The sequence below is a fragment of the Acipenser ruthenus genome, chromosome 1, assembly GCF_902713425.1.
Source record: "Acipenser ruthenus chromosome 1, fAciRut3.2 maternal haplotype, whole genome shotgun sequence".
NCBI classification, from domain to species: domain Eukaryota; kingdom Metazoa; phylum Chordata; class Actinopteri; order Acipenseriformes; family Acipenseridae; genus Acipenser; species Acipenser ruthenus.
In genome coordinates, this window is record NC_081189.1 from 29,318,318 (window position 1) to 29,335,138 (window position 16,821).

At 36.9% G+C, this 16,821-nt stretch overlaps 1 protein-coding gene across 1 annotated transcript in view; it reads left to right on the forward strand.

Moving 5' to 3' along the window:
- The first annotated feature begins 90 nt into the window (after positions 1–90).
- The window catches only part of LOC131736972 (ceramide glucosyltransferase), a 38,863-nt gene continuing 22,132 nt past the window's right edge, over positions 91–16,821 (forward strand). Inside the window, exons 1-2 of the mRNA XM_059023118.1 lie at positions 91–444; positions 12,120–12,261. Of these exons, the coding sequence (XP_058879101.1) occupies positions 347–444; positions 12,120–12,261 (240 nt within the window). The 5' untranslated portion in view covers positions 91–346. The remainder of the gene's footprint in view (positions 445–12,119; positions 12,262–16,821) is intronic.

Consider the following 16,821-nt stretch of genomic DNA (forward strand, 5'->3'; position numbering starts at 1 on the left):
CCGCACAGACAGGTGTAAAGAATTAGGTGTCGTCATTTTCATTAATGCTACTATTTGCCATTCACATTGTCACCCAAGATTAGTCACGGTTACACAGAGTATTTATGACATGCCGTGCGGTACTACTTCCAGTATTTCTCTCTCTGGAAGACTGGGGCCTGAATTGAACTTGCTTGATTGGTAAAAACTCGAACGTAATCGCTTTGGTCCGCCCCCTATTGAAAGTCGGCCCCGCCTCGTTTTCTGCGTTTTGTTGCTCGCTGTTTCTGCTGAATGGTCTATTTTTTTTCAGTCGCCTCACAGCGTTCCTTTAGAAAGTACTGATCGTAGTGCTTACCAGACAGACATGGCCCTCCTAGAACTTGCCCTACAGGGGCTCGCCATCTTCGGATTCATCCTTTTTCTCGTCCTGTGGTTTATGCACTTCATGTCCATCATCTATGTGTAAGTGAGAGCCTTTCTTTAACACTGTGTTTTCTGCTTGCTGTGTTGTGTTGTGTAGCCGGGCACTCGAGTTTGCCATTGGAAAGCGTTGACAAGTGAAAATAGAGTAGGTTTACGTTAGGCCTAGATGTCACCAGTCGTGTACAACAGTACGATTTGCTTTATATCACCACCTTAGTAACCAGAATAAAATGTGTATCTTAGTACACTGTGTGCTGGTAGTTTTTGTTGTTGTTTATTGTTAGTTTAATTAAAATGTTTTAAATATTAACAGCAAGTGGTTTACAGTAAGCCTTATAGTATGTTTTGTTTTGTTTTCTCATATACAAATTGAACAATGGGCTAAAAATCATTTCTATTGAGTGTTGTCTTTTTTTCTAGTAGTAAACACCGTAGTCCTATTTTCCATCGAGGAAACAAGGACAATACACCGTCCTATATGTTTGAACTGTTAAAATATTGCTGTAATTTTAAATAAGAACCTCATTGTAGCTGCCGTACTAATGCTGAGCGGTCCTGTAAGAATCTAAAATAGTGAGGAATGCTCACTATTTTATTATAATAATAATAATAATAATAATAATAATAATAATAATAATAATAATAATAATAATATTGAAATACAGCTATTCCGAGTGTGTATTTACTCCACTGCTTGAAAATAAATCGTGACAATTGCTGCGTAATTAAATTAAATAATTAAATGTGGGCGTTTAAATGAGTGTTAATAGTCTGTATTTAGCTGCAGAATTATCAACTGTAAACCTTTTTTTATGTGAATCATATGTTTCAAAACATATTTAGTTTTTAGTCATTTTTTGTAGTGGGGACAATTATTGTCGTTTCCAGATAACAAGCATAATATAGTAGCAAAGTACGACTGACAATACAGTGCTACTGTAGTGCTAGCGAGCTCAATGCTGTAAAGCTCCTCACGAAACTGCACCATCGTTGCGCCTCGAGGTTCTCTGTGCAGTGTCCAGAGAATGTAGTACATGATCAGGGATCAGCTCACATGACAAGATCGTGACTGAATAAGCCAGCGCTTTAATTAATGAAACAATGAATAGTTAGGACCACAGGACCCACCGACATGATCATAACGGGCCACCAATTTTTATGTACTAGATAGAATCCAATGTTTGTCCCAAGTGGGTGTTTTAAGACGATTCATTTTTTTTTTATTTCTGTATTCGCCGATTTGCTGTTGCTGCTCAATATTGTAGTTGCTTAATATAAATGGGTGTGTCCCAGTGCCTGTTCTCATATTACCCATCTTTGTTTGTGCTGGTGATAGACTGGTCACTTACAGTACAGGAGTTATAGGTTAACCTGAAATTTTTTTTTTTTTTTTTTTCCCTCCTAAAATCCTAAACGGTGGAGTTAGGAACATGTTACTCTCTTTTAGCATGTAATGTAAAAATAATGTGATATCTTGTAACAATTGTAAGTCTCCCTGGATAAGGGTGTCTGCTAAGAGATAAATAATAATAATAATAATAATAATAGCATGATTTATATAGTTTAAACCCACTGTAACAACAGTTTAGCCACGAAACCCTTTTGGAGACTGCCCTCTAACTTAGTGCTTCGGCCAGCAGTAAATAAATACAGTAGATGAACTGGCTGTTTCTTTTTTTAGGTGCTGTACCTTAGTAAGGGAAGAAGAACCAAGTACAATGTTACTTTGAGTACTGCTCTGATGTAACAAGATATATCTTGTGCTTTTATGTTATAAAGCATCGACTGGTGCATAATGGGCGCTGAAGTGTGGGGAAATACTGTGAGATGAGAGAAAAATACAATACTATAGGCTGTTTGCATTTAATCTGATCTAAACACTATGCAGCATTTTTCTCATGGCTTTTCTTCAAATTCCCCTTTAGAATTACGGTACCATGCTTGATTACGCTGTGAGCCTTGCAGAACAACATTGTTAACAAACCAGGCTGTTCTGCTTTCTGTAGAGCCCTGCACAGAAGGCTAAATAATAACAATAACGTGGAATGTAATATTGTGGTCCACTGCTGTCATACAGGGAAGGGGTTACTTTCTGTTGCATATTTATTTTAACTTGTTTGGTGCCTGTGAACATATGAAGTGTGTATTGCTGTATCATTCAGCTTCTCCAGGAGGGAAGCTGTTATATTGTTGTCTAATGTGGCCACTTTAGGTTTCTGCTGTATACTGCACTATGAATTATTGTCTTTACATTTGGTACACAGCTGTTCTAAGATTTTTTGTTAACTGTGTTGCCTATTTAAAAAAAAAAATACTAAAAAAAAAAAAAAAAAACTAAATAGCAACCACATTATTTTAACCTATGTAGATATTACTCAAACAGTCTGTACGCTTTCACATATGGTGAAGTCTGGTTGAAACAAATAAATCAAACACTCCAGTAGTCCAGAAACCATACAGTAATCTGCAGAATTTGTTTTTAGTTTTGCATTTGTTGGGGGGGGTGGGGAGAGACACCTTTTCCGTGTTTGATCCTGATCTAAGCTGTGCCGGGAAATACAATAAATAAATACAAATTCAGGAAATGCAACTTGTTGATGCCTTACAAAATGTTCTGTACTTTTCCAGATGGAATTTAAGATGAGCTATATGGTTTAATTTTTCTTATTTAACTAGGCCTATACAGAAAGTGTCCTGTAAGATTCACGTCAAAAGGCCACTTGTGACCTCCGTTCTGACATTTTGTTGGGTTGATATTGCCTTGTTTTTACCATGTTGTACAATATAGGCCTATACTTTTTTTTAAAATTTAAAAAAAAAAAAATGTTATTGTTAAAGTTGGTGGAACTACTGTGCTGGCCCAGGGCCACCGCATATTTAAGTCTGCAACCCTGTTCACATTTGTGGTTTAAGGAGCCTTTGCAAATTCATATACTTGACTGAAAATAGGCCTAAATTGTAGCGAATTGCTTTCTTTGTTTTATTTTTTATATTTGGAACGATAGCCTGCACTCAGAATGGAAGAGCTACCGGGATATACAATAATCCTTGATTTGTAGCAGATGTTTCTTACTCATATATTTTTCAATGCAGCACAGTAGCAATTTTATGGTATATATTAAAAACAAAACAAAACAAAAAAAAAACTATATATACTATTTTGACAATGTTATGGTGCATCAACGATCTTAATATTTGTGGATGAGAACAGTATTTTATGTGTATGTAAAAGCAAGCAGCTAAAGAAATGATCATCATTTTAATGTAAAGACACACACTTCTGTAGCTATGTATATCATTGCATGCAAAATAAACAATGGTGGCTGAGTATGCCAAGTCACCAAATTATTGATCAATCCTGCAGTTTTTATATTTATCGCTTAGTTACTAAGTAACAGGAAGAAAGGGTCAGTGACAAATTAAGCTTAATTATGAATGCACTGCAGCTCAAATTATGTGAAAGAAACTTTAATTTTTGTAATTAAAGTTGTGTGATGTAGGAATAATTACCTTTCAATATTGATCCACTGCCGTCTTGGCTAGCAGAACATTCACCTTTCTATGTACCTTTTGCATGCATGGGAGTACTGATTGATTGTACTGAAATCTAGGTTGGCCCTGGGCTGCCTATTCTTTTTTTTTGGAGTGTTCACATATGAGAAGACGGCCTATTGCAAGTGTGAATGGGGTCTAAGGCTCAGGGAGATTGTGGCTTAATCTTAATGATCCCGTTGATTCTGAGCTGGAATTTCTTGTGTTCCTATTTCTCAACTGTTACTGTAGACCCACTGTAGACTACTGGGCAAACCTGAGATTCTTTTTCTAATCAATAGGGAATTGTATTATTTAAAGTGTGCAACTAATTCCAGAATTAAAAATAAATAAATAAATAAGTAAATCACAAAAGTTATAAATGAATGTGTCAATACATATTTTGAATTGAAGTTTAAGATTACGGGGGGGGGGGGGGGGATGGGGGATGGGGGATGGAATGGATCAAACTGCTAGGTGGCTGCATTTTTAAATTGCACCCAAAGTAACTGAACATAGTAATTGTCTAATAAATATCTAATCCTTATTTAATTACATTGTGGGTTTCTTTAGAGAGATAGCTGACTGCTCAGGGAATGTCAGTCAGTTCAAATGGATATTACTTTAAGGGCTAGAGGATTTGTTTTTCCATGTTATAACATGAATAATAATCAATTAAAATAAATAAATAAATAAATAAATAAATCATTTAAGACTAATATAGGCCAGTCCCAAAAGTATCCAAGTACCATTAGAATGTGTCGATGACTGAGCAGTGCCTACAACCTGTAATAACACTCCATCTTTGTGTACTTCATTATGATAAACTTATGCATTTAAAGCAGCTGTTGCTTGCTTCCTATTGTAAATGTCAATTGTTTGTATTGCAGTACAGGTGAAAAACCCTAGCACACTGAACGCTTGGTTTGTATTTTTCTTTTATGACCTCTGAGTAAAGTGATGTTGGCTTTTTGAATCCTTTCCAAATTCAGTGCTGCTGTGTTTTCCTCCATTGAGAAATTTACTGGAATGTGGGACTGCGGCAGTCCAGAAATGATGACTACAGCGTTGTTTGCCCTGCATGACAGAATCTGCAGTGTGCTTGCGTCACACACAGGCTTCAGAGAGAGGGAGAGTATGTGGGCCTGATTATGTAATTCCCAGAGCATTTAGAAATTCCCTTTCTCCTGTGGTACAGTAACTGAACATTTCTCAGAAGATATGGGGAGTCAGTGCATACTGTACAGTACTGTAAGTGTAGGCAGAAAATAAGTAGTTTCGGTAATTTAGAGGGAGGGAAGCACAAAAAATAGAAGGGCTGCAAACTGTTTTTTAAAGGATTTTTTAAGTTTAAGTATACTGAAAATGTGTTTTATTTTCTACTTATGTTGATGATGGCCATTTATTATTCTTTTGAATACAACCGTACACATACAGAGCAAGAGACAGAAGAAAAATATTAAAAACAAATGTTGTTTTTATAAAATAATTCTAACACTGTGGGAGACTGAGTGGTCTGGTGGTTAAAGAGAAGGGCTTTTAACCAGGTGATCCCCGGTTCAAATCCCGGCTCACTCACCGTGTGACCTTGAGCAAGTCACTTAACCTCCTTGTGCTCCGTCTTTTCGGGTGAGATGTTGCTGTAAGTGACTCTGCAGCTGATGCATAGTTCACACACCCTAGTTTCTGTAAGTCGCATTGGATAAAGGCGTCTGTTAAATAAACAAATAATACTGGTGTTTGTGGTTATTCGTAAACCTACAGTGTGAACTGCTGATCAATACCGTATGCACCCTGTTTTAACAAAATGGGATGGGTTGGACTCGGACTGTACTGTATGTTTGTTTGTCCTAATTAGCTTGTTCACTTTTAACCTCTGCAATCTGGATTTAAATGACACACACGTTGGAGAGACTGACTCAACTATTATGTACCACCACTGGAGTAATTTGAGACCTCTTCATTACATTAGTATTAACATTCTGACTTGCTGCATCCCCTTTCCCAGTGTTGACCAATTACCCTGGTAAATATTGTGTGTATCTTTTGTTACAATTTACCGAATAGCCTAGTGTCATCTAAAATGTATACATGTCTCAAACTGTAACATCAAATGTAATAGTTTTTTTAAAGTTATTTTTGCTAACAATACAGTATATATTTATTTGACTAGTGTTTCCAAGTTTGTTTTTTAACAGCTTCTTTGGACCACAGCTCTTGTCTGAAGTAGGTTCATTTCAGAGGAGCTTTTGGACATGGGTTTAGAAAACAATTGTGGGCAGTTGTGTCCTTTTGCTATAGTTGAACAGACACCTGTTACAGTACTACCACCTCAAACTTTCTGTATCATAGTCGGACCATGCCAATTTTACCATCAGTTTGCAGTATTTAGCATTAAGGCACAACAGGATGTTGGTTACTGTGAAGTAACCACACCCATTGACACCACAGGAGAGTGCCTTTAGCTCATTGGAATGGGATTGTCTCAACCATATCCTGAACTACCTGCATTAAACTGGTTTGAAACCAACCACGCTGTATTACATACTGTACAGAAGCTTCTGGGCAGGGTTTCTCAATTGCTCTTGTCCTCTGCCAAAATGTTGATAGGATGCAATAGTTTTGTTACAAACTATTTTTAGATTGTGAATCCTAAGTGTTACAACAGTCCATGTGATCCATACGATAACCATCAAGACTATCGTAAACATACACACATTCTTTCTAGTATAAGAAGTACGTGATCCTGAAATCCCATCAAGGGATGAGGTTAAAATCTTCCCTGCCAAAACACGTGCATTTGATTATTATTATTTTATTGTTAATTATCCCCTGCACCTGGCTATTGTAAGTTAGAGCCAGGTGCAGGGTATTTAAGGAGCCAGTCTTCTCAGGGCTGTTGCTATGTGGAGAGCCTGAATAATGGTGTGTGCGGTTGTACTAAAAGGTACTGTGTGAAGACTTTTTGTGTTCATCTTTAAAAACTGTGTGTTTTTCAGCCGGTAAACAGCTTAACTGTTTGGTTCATTTTAGTAGAATAGGTTTCTGACAAATGTTTAGTTAGCGCTCAGGAGCTAGGAGTTTATTTTGTTTTTTTATTTATTTTGTAATAATTAAACGTGCGCGTCAGCGCTTTTCTTTGTCTTGTGTGTTGGGTCGTGTTTGGAAGGGAAAAGAACCCGAGCGAGACTGTGTGACGAGCGTCTCATTTACTATATATATTATATATATATATATATATATATATATATATATATACACACACACACACACACACACACACACACACACACACATTTTATGTTAGTTTTTTTCTGGTGAAAACAAGTTCCAGTGTATTCCCAGGTCATTGCCATTGACCTATAAAATTCAAATAAAACTGGTAGGAAAGAGCAATACTTGGTGTAAAATACACTTTTCTTTATTTCTTACATATAAAAAGAGAACTCTGCCGTTTTCTGGGATTCACTTAAACTAAAAGAACTGAAGAAACTGCAGTAAAAGAAACTAAACTTCAGCAAAGAGATCAGGATGGCAATCTATACGATGTTTCAATAAATTGGTGGTGTTACCTCCCATGTTTACAACATTTGGCTGTCTGCCTTCAACCAGATTGCCATTGTTATCTGCCTGAAATCCAAAATCGTTCCACACCAAACTTTCTCCCGCATTTGCCATTACAGCTGCAGTAATTAAAGTTTCCCAGAGCGCACAGGGTAGTTGGTCACGTCTGCTAAGCGGAAATGAGTAAGCTTAGTTCATATTGTTTTTAAAACACACAATTACAGAGATTTGTTTTAAAAGCTAAAAAAAAACACGGTATTGAAAAACCACAATATTTCTATATATTTTTTTTATTTTACTGTGATATTGGGTATCATAGGATTTAGGAACACAGGCGCGTTAAGAAAAATTCAGCGGGACATTTATTATTTCAGGGAGGCATTGGCGCAATGGCGCGGCGTAGTGCGAACACTGAGTAGACATTGTAAAATAAATTATATTATACAAGACCTCTTTTAAAATCATATCATGTCTAAAGTGTCCAGACATTGTATTCTTTGTTTTCTGGGAGAATAAATTGCATTTCAGAATATTGCCTTGATTAAAATGCAAACAGTGACAGAACAGTATGTTGTCACTTCTTTTTTTTATTATTTATTTCTTAGCAGACACCCTTATCCAGGGCGACTTACAATTGTTACAAGATATCACATTATACATTATTTCACATTATACACATATCACAAGGGAGTACAATAATAGAAGGATTAAGTTTGGATAATTTGATAGACTTGTAAAACATCCAGTAAATGTTGTGTTGCCTTAAAAGCCAATTGGGGTTTCATTTAAATTTGTTTCAGCATTTAATTTTATTACTCCTATTGGGAGGTAGTGCAGAATTATTACCAGAGTGAAAGCTTTTTTTAAGTGCCTTTTAAATGAGATGGGATTATATGGACCTCGACATCCAAAGCATTCCCTTCAGTTACACAGACTGTGTCCAATGAGACACAATGTGCATACATTGTCTTACCCTGGACTGATAATGAAATGCAATTTAAGATTGCATTGGCTACTCAACAAGCTTAAAGCTGAACAGTATTTTTATTTCCCTTTCAATGTTTATTGGGTTGTTAGGATTAAGGGTCTGAGCTACACTAAATAGTAAAATTAGAAAAATATCCCTATTCTACAATGTACTGTACTGCATTCAAATGTACAGTATGTGATTTTCACGAGTCATGCGATCCATTAGACCTACATTTAAACTGGAAAGGTTCTCTGAGACTTAGAGGCATGATAGATTGATCAATGGGTCCTTTGGGACATTCTCTTGGTTGTTCTGGAATGGCAATGCTTGCATTATGATGGATCAAGCCCATACTTGTTCTCACAAGCTACAGCACAGACACTGTAGCCCAAATTACAGAAACCTTGAAGACACACCTGTTACCATGGCATTTGAACAATGCACAAGAATTGTTTGGCATGTTGTACAAAAAGGGTGAGGAGAAATATTGTAGGAATTTCCCCTTTTATAACCATAGAACTTGGAATATGCAAAACTGATCAGTTAAATAATATACAGTGTTTGTTGAAGTCGACTCGAAGTTGAAGCCCAGCACTCATTCAGCTCTCCTTTTAGTTGTGGTTCTTGATTAGTGGTGTACGAAGCAGGATACAGTGGGGGGAGGGGAGTAGCTGTGTGATTTGCCTTGGAAATAGAAATCTGACGAGCTGCTACTACGGCAGCCTTTCTATAACTTTGTTGTTGTAGCAGAAGAACATGCTTTTATAGATTTACAGACTGTCGCACGTGATTAGGTTTCGACTTCCTGTGTTGTATTGAAAGGACTTCCCTGTGTGATGTAACCCAGGTTCTATAGACAATCTAGGGCATGTGCATGATGCCTCTCCTATCTACCGTGAGTGCTTTGAAGGACATATGTCATGTCCCCTGGGCTTGTATTGTGGTTCTGTACTTTGTGAATATTAAGGTAATTTGAGGGCTGCATGGTGTGGTGTACCATATTACTTTTCCCAGTAACTTACTGGGATGAGGGGGAAGGTACTGCTCTTTCAATCCACGAAGCAGGATGTTTCTGCCTCGGATGTCGGGTCTGCTGGAAAAATAGCCATTGTCTTTTTAAGCTGAGGGGTGTGTTTTGGTTACAAGAGAAACAAGTTATTGCCAATTTACAATAGGCTGCCAGTCAGTAATATGAATAAATGAAAATCAAAAGTGCTAAAATGTGTTGAATTGCAGTCTACATTTTCCCCAGTGTGGTTTAACAAGAGACATTACTGCTAAACCGAAACAGTCAGAATCTGCCTATAGTAATTCTGGCTACATGCACATGGTCCTTCAAACGCAAATTTAAGTAAAGCTTTAAATGAATTACAAAATCCTAATTGGCACAGTATTTTTATTTGTTTTGTACTGTACTCCTGTTCATTTTATAATGTCTTGATGTGTAAACCATTGTACAGTAATTGGATACTGTATATACAAAATCAATGTACACAATTGAAATTACTATGTCAAAGTAATTTAGTGGATAACTAAATACTGTACTACAGTAAATCAAGTCCTACTTTATGCTGGCAATGAAAATGTTCATTTACAGCAATTGCTGATTTCTTTGTGTAGTCTGCAAATCAACTTCTGACAGGAACTTCTGTTTTGTTGCTTCAGTTTCAGAAGCAAACTTGTGAAATCCTCATTGTTTGCTAATGTATTTAACGTTATTAGGCAATAAATGAGATGGATGAAATGGGTTTTCAGGAATGTAAAATGAATGTATATGAAGCTAAAGCCAGCAAACAGTCATCAGAGGCTGTGTGGTCCAGTGGTTCAAGAAAAGGGCCTGTAACCAGGAGGTCCCCGGTTCAAATCCCACCTCAGCCACTGACTCGTGTGACCCTGAGCAAGTCACTCAACCTCCTTGTGCTCCGTCTTTCGGGTGAGACGTAGTTGTAAGTGACTCTGCAGCTGATGCATAGTTCACACACCCTCGTCTCTGTAAGTCGCCTTGGATAAAGGCGTCTGCTAAATAAACAAATAATAATGGATGACTTTCAGTTACAGTACTGCTGACCTCAACTCAAACCGACAGCCTGGAACTAAAGATTCAGCATTTTACTTTTGCCAATGAACTGCTCTTACTCATTACTAAATGTTAAATCACTTTAGTCAATTTTTTTTTTATTTTAAATAATGTTTTTAGCCTAAAAACCCTGAAATGGGTTAAACTACTTTGCTGTGGGAATCTTGTGGGGCATGCAGTGAAATGTGCATCAACACCAGACAAATGGTAAAGATCCTTTTTTTTTTTTTTGTGGTGGTTTGTCCATTCAAATACTCAGAAGCCTTACTTATTCAGAAGCGTCTGAATGTGTTCAAAGTTAATGGTTGCTTGTATTTATTGATGAACACTGTAATCTATTCTTTTTAGAATCAAAGGTACCTAATGTAAATTGTACTGTGTCATTTTGTAGTGAAATGTATTTTTGGTTAATTTGTGAACCAATGCAGGATACATACCTGTACAGTACATGCACTGCAACAGAGAAGTTACAAGAATATAACAATGATCACTCGATGTATAATACAGAGTGTACTTTACATCATGCATGCAGTCGTTCCACATTCCTAATGAATACATCACTGGGTCTCGGGAATGGATTTTTATTTGGTGATGTCAGTGGGTGGCTGAATATTACTGTTATGACATTGAGCAACATGATCTTGCTGTAATTTGAATAGCCTCACCCAGGCATACAGGACGAAACCTCCGTGAGCAGGGCTGGATAATCCGTGTTTTGGGGGCTCTTTGTGTGTTTCGTACAACGGGGAGAGGGCAGTAGATTTTTCTAGCATTTTGTCCCTTGGACAAACAAGTTTCTTTAAAAAATTGCACAGCTCTGAATACTGTGCAGTACTTTTCAGCTGTTCTGTGAATCAGCCCTCATGCTCTGCACTCTTTTTAAACCTCTTTTTTCAAAAACTAGTACTGAACCAGCAAGTTCCTTCCTGTTTTCATGGTGTTTCAGCTCTGAATTGACCACATTGTAACTATTGTTTTTAAAATGTAACTGAAAACTTTATTTAGATGTTTTTGGTGTCCAGTCATTTCCTACATACAGCGGAGGATATGGGTATAATGGTTATATTTAAAAACTTTTTTGTAGTATTCTAGTAAGTTCCATTTTTTTCTATTTGTTTTAATGCTACATTAAATAGTTGAACAGAAGTGTGAAACATTGTACAACCCCATTATTACTGTTTTTACTGTAGATAAAAAAATTAGACATGCTTCCATGAGAAGTATTATACAAAATAAATGAACCAAGATATTTCTCATTGAAAGTTTGCTTAAGCTAATTAAAAATTATTTTAGATGAAGTGTGTTTAATATTATTGGCCATTGTTGGAGTGAAACTCTGCAGTGTTCTTGACTTGTGAACTATAGAAAATTGTATAAATGAGAAACACTGAAGGTAAATACTATAATCTTGCAACAAGCTTTGACATTATATTAAGGTTATGTTAGTCATCAAAATAGGCATTATTACAAGCTTCAGTTTCACTTTCTAATTTGAAGTGTGTTACAGACAAGCCTATGACCATCTACTGTTGTGCAGTGTGTTAAAGCTGTGGTGTAACAACCTCTTTGCAGACGTCTTCATCTCAACAAGAAAGCCTCAGACAAACAGCCCTACAGCAAGCTTGCAGGCGTCTCATTGCTGAAGCCCTTGAAAGGAGTGGACCCCAACCTCATCAGCAACCTAGAAACCTTCTTTGAGTTGGATTATCCCAGAGTATGTATATCTGTCTTTTTTTTTTTTATTCATAGATTTTCTATTAATATTTTTTTATTGACAGGATGATAAGAGTAGCACATCAATTTGTATTTAAGCCCCTGTATTGCTTTTTTTATTTACTGTACAATACCTGACAAATCTTGCAAGTGGTCTAATTCTTTATATAGTGGCAAATGTGTTGCACAAAACCAAGCAAATAAACTAAAATGAAGCCCACATTTTAAATGGCTTAGTGAATATAAGAAGATTTTTATTTCTCAAACTCTTTGTAACATTACATTGTATGCTACTATAACATGAGAGCATTTTCACTGAAAATGTTTTATGGACAGGTTTTAATATGCAGCACGTACTCCTGCGACTTGCGTACGTCTGAGACTTGACTTTGGTTCTTGAATACAGAGCCTTCTGTCAGCCTCACAGGAACTCTGCTTATTACCACTATAACCAGTGACCCTTTTTGTTATTCCTTGCTATTGCTGAATAAGCTTTCAATGGGCATACTGTACAATATACTAAACACCTTGCATTCACATCCAACAAACGCATCCTTTTAGTGAGATAGTCTGTGGTACAGTTTTGGTAAAATAAGCTACATCATTTTACTGTACATAGTTTTTTACTTAGAAATTTAGCATTGTTTTTGGAGTCACTTTATGTGAAACACCAGGATATGCACCACAAAGGAAACTGATTTGCTACTCTCTTTATGGATTTCCCTGCAAATAATACTGTAGGCTGATCTCGGTATACAGTGCAGAAGGGTAAAATACAATGTATTTAACTGATATATATCCATATAGTATCTTTATGCTGTTCCACTGTTTTAATGTACTGTGCAGTATGTGAGTTCTATACTGTACAAGTTTCTGAGGAGAGTTGGATATAATCCCGCACAGATCTAGTAATGCTAATCCATGCCCCGGATCCTACAATAATATTCTGTCAATTGCTGTAATCTGTGGCTTGTTAGGTTAGGGTGTGCTCCCCAAAATGTGTTATTAATGGCACTTATCTCTCTTCTGTTGGTAGAAATTTGGAATTCAATTAAAATGGTTCTGGCTACAGTTACTGTATGCTCTTCTCTTACTCTTTTATATTAGCAAGCTTACAGTCCAGAAACGTAACTGGTCAGCTCCCTGAGAGAGGGAGAGAGCTTGAAATAAGACCTTCAGACTGAGACTCGTTCCTTTGTGTTTGCATCAAATCCAAGAATGTGGCAGTAAAAGCTCTTTCCACCCACCCACAACAGGCCAGCACAGCGCTTTTCAACTCTTTCCCTTTTGGAGCCAGGAGATTGATTCCTGTTTTAGTTTCGAGGTGAATTAAGTTCTCGATTTAGGCCTTATTATACTCTATAGTAGACAGCTATGCTACTTTTATCCTTTTCCACTGCAGCTGCTAATATACAATAGACAATTTGGCCATTTTACAGAAGATCAGGCAGTATGCTAGAGGTTCAAGTGCAGTAATGCAGCTTGTTAACTATTCACAATAATTTCTACAGTAGTTTTGTCAAAATCATTTGTCACATGGAAGCAAAATTCCATAGCTGTACAATGTGCATCACATTTTTGGGTGAAACTGGTTCACATGTAGGTCCCTAAATTAACCATTTGATGTTGTAACATTACACGTTTCACAAAGAATGTGCAATTTGCACTTTGTTGTAATGACCTTGATAAATCCGACCCTTTGTGTCTGAGGGAACTAACTTGGACTGAGAGTTGAGAGTTCAACCTCCACGTATCCAACTGGTTCACCCAGTCAAGGAGAGGACAGGCAACTTACAGTATGACTGTTTCCTTGCAAGCTATGCTTATCTATGGAATCCCTGCCACTTCAGATTTGCTCTTTAAAATAATTTGCAAGTTAAGGCAGTTGAAGACTCATCTGTGTGCTATGTCTTATTGGGATTTATATTGGTAGTTGTCGTTAAAGTATATATCTTATTTTAATGTCTTAACACCCAGATTTGGAATATCTTCTTATTTAAAGGTGCTGTATTCTGTAAACTGTATTGGCCTTCACCAGTTGGTGCATGAAATATTACAAGGTTTGCTACTTTTATTTAAATGCAGTTTAGGAAAGTATGCGACAGGTATTAACTGGACATTTATTTTTGTCCCAGTACTTACTAGGACGGTAGTGTAACATACATCCCTGCCACAGCTGTAATCAAAATTAGATTTATTAGTATGATGACATTTATAACCATGCCATATAGAAACGGTAGGTACAGAATATATAATAAGATTTGTCAATGAAATGTTTAATCATAGTTTGATAAGAGATTCTCCAGATATAGGGGGCCTATGCATAAGTGTGACATATTGAAGAATGGATGAACAGACACACAGACAAGCCCCTGTATCACCAGAATCTGATAGTCTCAATAACTCAAGTTAAACAATGTTAATGCCAAGGTTCATGAAAACTGGATAAGTGTTTAAGAGAAATACACAAATGTAAGTGTGACACACAGCTAGAGGGATGTACAGACAGACACCCTGCATCCGTACAACAATCAACATTATTTCCTTTGCAGGGGATCTCATCCCTATTGGGGTCTGAGATGCAGGTTCTACTGTGTAGTGTAGCAATTCTAGTAGCACTGAGACTTTCTGCTTCATTTTCCTGATTTAAGCAGCTGTTCTTGGATGTTGATGATGATCCTTTTGGATAGGTACTCTGTACCCAACGGCACAGTTCAGTGCACTAGGACTTGCTGCGAGTCCCTGCCTAGTTCTCCCAGCTGTAATCACATGTGCTGTAGTACTCCAGTGACAGAGGATGTTAAGTTAAAGCATTTCCTGAACTCCCTCTCTGCACTGCTGACCTGTGGAGGAATGAATGTTTGAAAAGTAGTAAACAGTACGTACATAGTACAGTATTTGAAGTCCAATACGTGAGATGCCCTTTACAAATTTGAACATAATTTTGGCGGAAGTTAATAAATGATGCCAAATTATTCATGTATTTATTTTAAATGCATTTTACTCCCGGGATCAAGTACAATAGTTGCTGTCTCCTCTGGGAAGGCTTGACCCTGGTGACAGGGATATAGTGGAGTGCTGTATATGCTGTATGTCACACTTTAGAGCTGCAGCTTTTCCACTTGTGATGGAACTTGTTAAGTTAATGATAGTGTCAGGATATGGGGTCTGAAAGTACAGGTGTCTTTTAGACATGTCTAGAGAAGCTATTATAATAGAGATTTAACTTAGGAGGCATTGGTCCTTTTTTCTGTCTTGCATTTTTACATGTACAAGTATAACCTTATTTTTCCATTATCTTTGGGATGTTTTAAATTTAATTGACTGAACAGTATTTCCCTGAAATGCTCAACACACAAACACAATTTCACAGATTTCCTCTCTTCCCAGAATCAACCGTAATGCTGCTGATAGCATCTGTGTTTATTTTAATTAAGGAAACTCAAAAGGCACTTGTGCCCACCTCTTATTGTACACTGCTACAATATTTACAGTTTATTTTGGTAGCTGTGTGCTGAGATTCAGAAGAGTTGGCATGTGTGATGGATTTTTGACTCTTACCTAGTGTAGAACCAAAAGGTAAAGGAAACCCACGCAGTTTACAGTAGTAATACCCAAAGTGAAATTCTGCAGTAGAACACCTCTTGTCATATGATGAACATCTGCTTAAACAAATGTTAGAGTTTTGCATACTGTGTGTAGAGAACGGCTTGTCAGTTGTGACGGAACTTGGAATCTTGCACAGGTAGGGTAATGAATGCACTGTGTCACCAACTCTGGATTTTGTGAAGCAGTTTTTCTTGTCCTTCCTTCTGACTGTTTCAGAATATCCTTGTCAGTTTTGCAAATCTGCAGTAAAACACTTCTTCTGATGAAAATGTCTTACAACATTTCTTGACTCAAGTCAATTTCAGTATCATTTTACACATGATCATGTCATTTACTTAGTGGAATAGTACCACTAGGTTTTTACATTTTTTTGTACTAGGGCAATTCCACTGTATCTGACATACTGTACATTCAAACCCAAACTCACAATGTGACTTTAAATTCACTAAGTCTGTAATTCATATCCATAATAGAGATGCAATCAATCTGCAGTCGGGTGGCTTCCTAGAAGCAAAATGCATCTTAAAGATTGTACTGTATCTGTGGTAGGCAATGACCATTTAGATTTCCTAAGTTTTGTGATCTATTCATGCCAAAGACTTTTTTTATGCCTGACTCTGGGTAAAAAGTTCTCCATGTTTTATCCTGCAGTTTTCTGTCACCACACGCTTGTGACATGGTAGGATCAAAAAGGGCGTTTTTTGAGCCTGGAGCCATGTTTGCCTCTCATTAACTCTCAATCTAAAGAAGCCTACCTTCTGAAACTTCATGATGTTCTAGACATTACTACTCTAACTGCATGGATCGTGATATGTTCATAAAAACAATCTCAGACCATCTTTGTGTCACAATAGCTCTGCAATTGATGATCACAGAGCACTGAAAATGGCTTCACAGCTAGAAAAAATTACTTTTAGTGGATTGTAAAGGTATATCTAGGCAATTTGGCTAT